General features: G+C 50.3%; 1 protein-coding gene across 1 annotated transcript in view; it reads left to right on the forward strand.

Moving 5' to 3' along the window:
- Positions 1-425: 425 nt before the first annotated feature.
- The window catches only part of SPACA6 (sperm acrosome associated 6), a 5,167-nt gene continuing 323 nt past the window's right edge, over positions 426-5,269 (forward strand). The window contains exons 1-8 of the mRNA XM_031060363.1: positions 426-675; positions 1,197-1,271; positions 1,600-1,668; positions 1,813-1,836; positions 1,923-2,000; positions 2,476-2,579; positions 3,959-4,112; positions 4,823-4,967. Of these exons, the coding sequence (XP_030916223.1) occupies positions 426-675; positions 1,197-1,271; positions 1,600-1,668; positions 1,813-1,836; positions 1,923-2,000; positions 2,476-2,579; positions 3,959-4,112; positions 4,823-4,967 (899 nt within the window). The remainder of the gene's footprint in view (positions 676-1,196; positions 1,272-1,599; positions 1,669-1,812; positions 1,837-1,922; positions 2,001-2,475; positions 2,580-3,958; positions 4,113-4,822; positions 4,968-5,269) is intronic.

Here is a 5,269-nt window from a genome sequence, read left to right on the forward strand (position 1 = left end):
GTCTTTTGCTTTGTAGTTAATGATAATGTTTTGTAGTTTCTTTCTCTCTCTCCTTCTCTGTTTTGGAGAGCTGAACAATCTAATACCTTGCATCACCAGGTGTGCATTCCTCTACTCAAGAGTACAATATAGAAGAGAGGCAGAAGAATCTCTTCAGGACCTACAAACACCATGTCCCAGACAATCCCAGCCAGGTTTGGCTGCTGTAACCTTGGGCTGGCTCAGTTCATCCTGCTCAAATGTGAGGCTTACAAATTCCTTGCTGGGTTCTCCCCACACCTTTGGCTGGTGTGAGGTCAGTGTGGCTGGCGAGAGTGTGGCCTCCCGCCTTACCTGGTTCCCTGGCGACCCAGGTGCCCAGGTTCCACCTTGGAACCCTGCCTTTGTCCAGGGAAGTCAGGCACTTGCGTGCTAGGTTTGGGGTCATGGGGTGGTGGTTTTTGGCCCTGATGCTGGTGTTAGTCCCCTGGCATACTAGAAACCTTAGCTTGTGGCTGTGGGTCTTGATGTCCTGCTTCCCTGAGGTTAACCCCTGCCTGCTCTGCTTTGGGCCCCCTATTCAGCGGGCACGGCTTTGCCATGAGATTACCGGGGCCTTTGCTGATGAGCTCAGACATAAAAAATGCATTGAGGCCATTGTTGAGGCTTCTAAACCACTTGCCTCTGTCACTGTAGGTACGTCATGAGTCCCTAGGGACACCAAACCCAACAGGGATCCTGCCCAAGGACCTCTGTCCTGACTGGACCCCTGTCCCTCCTTTCACCAGGGACATCCATCCCAAAGGGGATCCGCACCCTGAACAGCACCCCAGAGCCCTCTGGGGTTTCCCATTTCAACCAAGGCCCTCACACTGACATTGAGCAAGATCCCAGGAAGCTGGGGACCCTAGGGACCCACCCCAGACAAGCTAAGGTCTTCTGAGTTCTGATTTGGCCCCCAGGGACATTTGGGAATCCCACACCTGCCTGCAACCCTGAGAATCCTGCAACCGTGAGCAAGGACACGCTGGGGACCCCTGGGGCCCTACCTAAGACCTTAGGAATCCACAGGGACACCTAACCTTTCCCAGTATCCCTTAAATCTTGTTCAGGACTTCAGGAACACTCAGAAACCCCCAGACCTTACTGGACCTTCCCATCCCTGAAACTCCAACCCTAACCCTGTACTGATTCCTGTGTCCTTGTGCTGGTTCCAGCATCAGGACAGCGTGAGGAGCTTCGGGAGATCGTCATGGATGCGATGTATTCTCTAGAGGAGCGATGGGGCAAGAGTGAGTAGGTTAAGGGACATGGGACATGAGACATGGGGCAAGAGGGGTGGGATGTGGAGGCCTCGAAGGGGGATGACCTGGAGGTGAAATAGAGGATACATGAAGGTCTGGAGCTGTAAAGGGATATTTGGGGAATCCTGAGGATATATGGGTTTCAAGTTATACAGCTTCTTGGGGAGTTTGAGGGGATATTTGGGAATGTATCTGACTTCAGGAGGGATATATGGAGTCAAAGTGAGTTATATGAAGGATCTATCGGGTCTGGGAAAGGTTTATGGGGACCAGGGGGAGGGCACATTGTCTTACCTGCACATTTGGAACACACCAGAGTCCTTGAACAAGTCTCTGCAGGAAGCTGTCAGCACAATCTGGAAGAAGCTGAGCCAGCTGGAAAAAGGTATGGGGGCACCCTGGGAACCCCTGTCCTAGAGAAACTCCCAGGGACTCCATCTGGGCTGGACAAGGGCTGAATCCTGACAGTTCATTACAAGGATGTGGGTCCCCAGTGATGCCCAGTCTAACGCTGCTTCTTCCCCACCAGTTCCAGCCTGTGTCCCACCCTGTGGTGAGTGCCCATCCTTCTGTCTTGGCCTCCCCTGTCTCCTAGTACATCTCCCACTTCCCTGGGACCACCAAGTCTCTCTTTCCCAGGATTCCAGCAAGCTGCCCGTGTGTTCCAGTGTGCTACCTGCCGCTTCATGGACTGTCAGTTTGCCCTGGACTGCCCAGGTATGATCGGGCCATGAGAGGCTGTTGTGTTAATGGTAAGGAAATCTTCCTCAACTTCCTCCCATTCTTGGGTTATTTTTGCGCTATTTTTTTATGCTTGGTGGCACTTGAGTGACTCCAGTTACACTTCTGTTACTCATTGAGGTCACATGATCTAACTTTGCTTTTAAAGGTCTAAGCTAGAAAAATGCAGAATGTGTGCTCAGCTAAGGTGGTCATACATTGGGGGCAGATAGCTTTTGGGATGGAGGTGTGTTCAGTATTATAATGAGATTATAGTGAGCAAAGTTGATCCAGAAGACAGGATTTTACCACAAAAATCTCTGGGGACTCCCCGTGTTTCTCACCCACGGTCCCACGCTGAGTGCACCTGCCCAAGTGTACATCTGCCCATCCCTGCAGCCAGCACAGGAGCACCATCATGTCTGTCAGTGCATGTGCAGATGGGAGCTCATGAGACTGTCAATGCTCCCAGTGCAGGACCTGTGGACCTACACAGATGAAACCATCGTGCTGCGCTGCAACGTGCCTTTCCACATCCCGCCAGGCGTGCCCATCACCTGGATGTTTGCCCCAAATGTGAGTCACACGTGGTCCTACAAGGGTGTGAGCAGACATTCCGAGGGGCACTGCTGCAGGTGTGGTGACTGCTGCCACAGCAGCTGTCTGTGCTGGAGGTAGCAGCTGTGTAAGGATGTTCGCTCATGTGAAGGGTGCACACAAGCAGCAGGCAGATGTGTGTTCGCAGATCCATGTGTGCACGTGTAGAATCATAACATCACAGGATGGTCTGGGTTGAAAAAAACTTTAAATCTCATGTCATTCCAATCCCCTGGAAGGTGTGGACGCCTTCCACCAGACCAGGCTGCTTCAAGGTCCAACCAACCTGGCTTTGGATGCTTCCAGGGATGGGGCAGCCACATCTTACCTGCACAACCTGTGCCAGGGTGTTGTGGGCAGAGTGGAAGCTTCAGACAAAGTTTGTTAAAGAAGCCCTGCTGCTGAGTCTGAGGGTCAGAAAGGATTCCTTTGTGTATTTAAACTCTTTCAGGGAGATGGGTTCAGATGAAGGTAAATCCTTCCTTAGCCTCAGAATCTGGCAACATTTTAAATCTTAGGAATTATTTTGGCCCAAAAGTCCTAATGATGGCAAATCAGATATATTTATAAAAAGGAATTATTTAATAAACAAATGAACAGGCAAAATAGATTAAATATCTTAACCAGAATTACTTACTACACTATAAAATTAAAAGAACTACTAGTAAATTACAGCATAACACAGAACAGTGCACTATATCAAGGTATCTATATTAAAGCTAGCAAAAGAAGTAGTATTGAATAGGAGCCACATGTAACTTACCACCAAAATGACAATAATGTACACAGATTCCTTCACTCAACCCCTGGGGGATTAACTGGGAAATAGGTGTCCCTATTTATGTGAGACATTCCACACATTTCCAGGAAAACCTATAGGGATTTCTACTTTGCAGAAGTTTGCTGTGGCTTTTATAGTTGCAAAGTGACTTGCTGTCAGTCAGAAATCCAACTTATCTTCCACGTCTCACCTTGACAGTAAGGTGTTTATTGGCAGCTGGGAGATGCCAACCCAGAGGTGCAAAAATAACTCATTATAAGCCAGATTGTCCTGTTTGAGTTACCTGACTGGCTAACAAACAACAGATGAGCTCTTCAGGGGATGAGATGCTCTGCTACACAGGGCCTCACCACACTCACAGGGGAGAAGTCCTTCCTGCATGTGCAAGAAGTGACTTTTGTGTGCACCCTGGGTGTACATGCACCTGGGCTGGGAGCTGTGTGCACCTGCAGCAGCCAGGAGCACAAGAAGCATGAAGGGGATGTGTTGAGCACGTGCAGGACACAGGTGCCTTTGTGTGTGCAGTTCTGTGTGCCCGGTGGTGTGGGCAGTGCTGATGTGTCCCCCTGTGCCCCAGCTGCGCACACAGGACATGGCACTGTTCAAAGAGGTGAAGGGGAATCCAGAGAAGCCCTTCAGTCTGACCATTGAGGAACCTGCTCCAGGAACCGTTGCCTGTCGCCTGGGGGAGCCAACCAAGCCCATTATCCGCAAGTTCTTCTACCTCAACGGTGAGCCAGACACCTGAGTGCCCCGGGGCAGGGAGCAGTGTGGAGCAGAGTGGGACCTGGGACACCTGGCTCCATGGGAAGGGGGTGAGCAGGGTGCCAGGATGCCTGGTTCATGGTGGACAGGCAGATTAGAGCATGTGTTTATCAGTTCTGGGATCTCCCAACGTGGGAATAACGTGCTCTGACTCCATGATTTCAGAAGGCTGAAGAAATGCTTTATTAAGCTATAGTATATTACACTAATACTATTTTAAACTATACTAAAAAGATACCAAAGAAAAACCCATGCCTGTCTGGAGACAGTCATGACACAGGTTTAACTTAATTAGCTAATCAATCTAAACAACTCTCACAAGTGTCTAATTAACATATCACTCATAGTAAACAATCTCCATGACACATTCCACATGTGCTAAACAACAAGAACAACAAATAGAGATAAAAATTGTTGTTTTCTCTTCTCTGAACTTCTCACTACCTTCCCTAAGAAAAATCCTAGGAGAGAGAATTATGTCTCTCTCTGTTCAGAGAATGTGAACACCACGTGTCCCCTGGTGCCTGACTCCCCTGGGAGCATGTGGGGTGGAGCAGGGACCCCCAGCTGCCTGGGTCACTGGGGACAGTGAGGTCTGTGGCTGGAGTAAGAGCTGCAGGGATAGCTGGTCCCTGGGTGCAGGGCCCCATGACCTGAGGGGCCTGGGTCTCCACAGTATCAGAGGGAAGCGTGGAGGAAGAGAAAGGACTGCAGACTTTGTTCAGCACTGTGTTGAACTGGGATGACGAGACACCTACCCACATACCATACCTGGGGCTGGCTCTGGGTTTTGGCTCCATGGCATTCATTCTGCTGCTGATGTGAGTACTCCTGACCTGGTAAACTATACTCTAAAAATCCCCATGCTTCTGGAGCTCTTCTCAGAGCAGCTTGGGACTCCCTATCCCCTCTGGATTCTCAGTCCCTTGGGATTCCCTGCAAGTACAAGGGCACCCAGGTGTCCAAGGGTAGGCCAAAGACTGCTAGGACTCCTAAATTCCCAGGAGCCTCCATGTCTCCTGGGGCTCCCTTTGCCCTCTGGCCCATTCCAGGATCTCTCCCTTGCACCCAGTAGCACTCCAGGCTGCCTTTTCTTCCCCCGGATTCCCTAATTGCCCCAGAA

The sequence above is a fragment of the Geospiza fortis genome, unplaced genomic scaffold, assembly GCF_000277835.1.
Source record: "Geospiza fortis unplaced genomic scaffold, GeoFor_1.0 scaffold59, whole genome shotgun sequence".
NCBI classification, from domain to species: Eukaryota; Metazoa; Chordata; class Aves; order Passeriformes; family Thraupidae; genus Geospiza; species Geospiza fortis.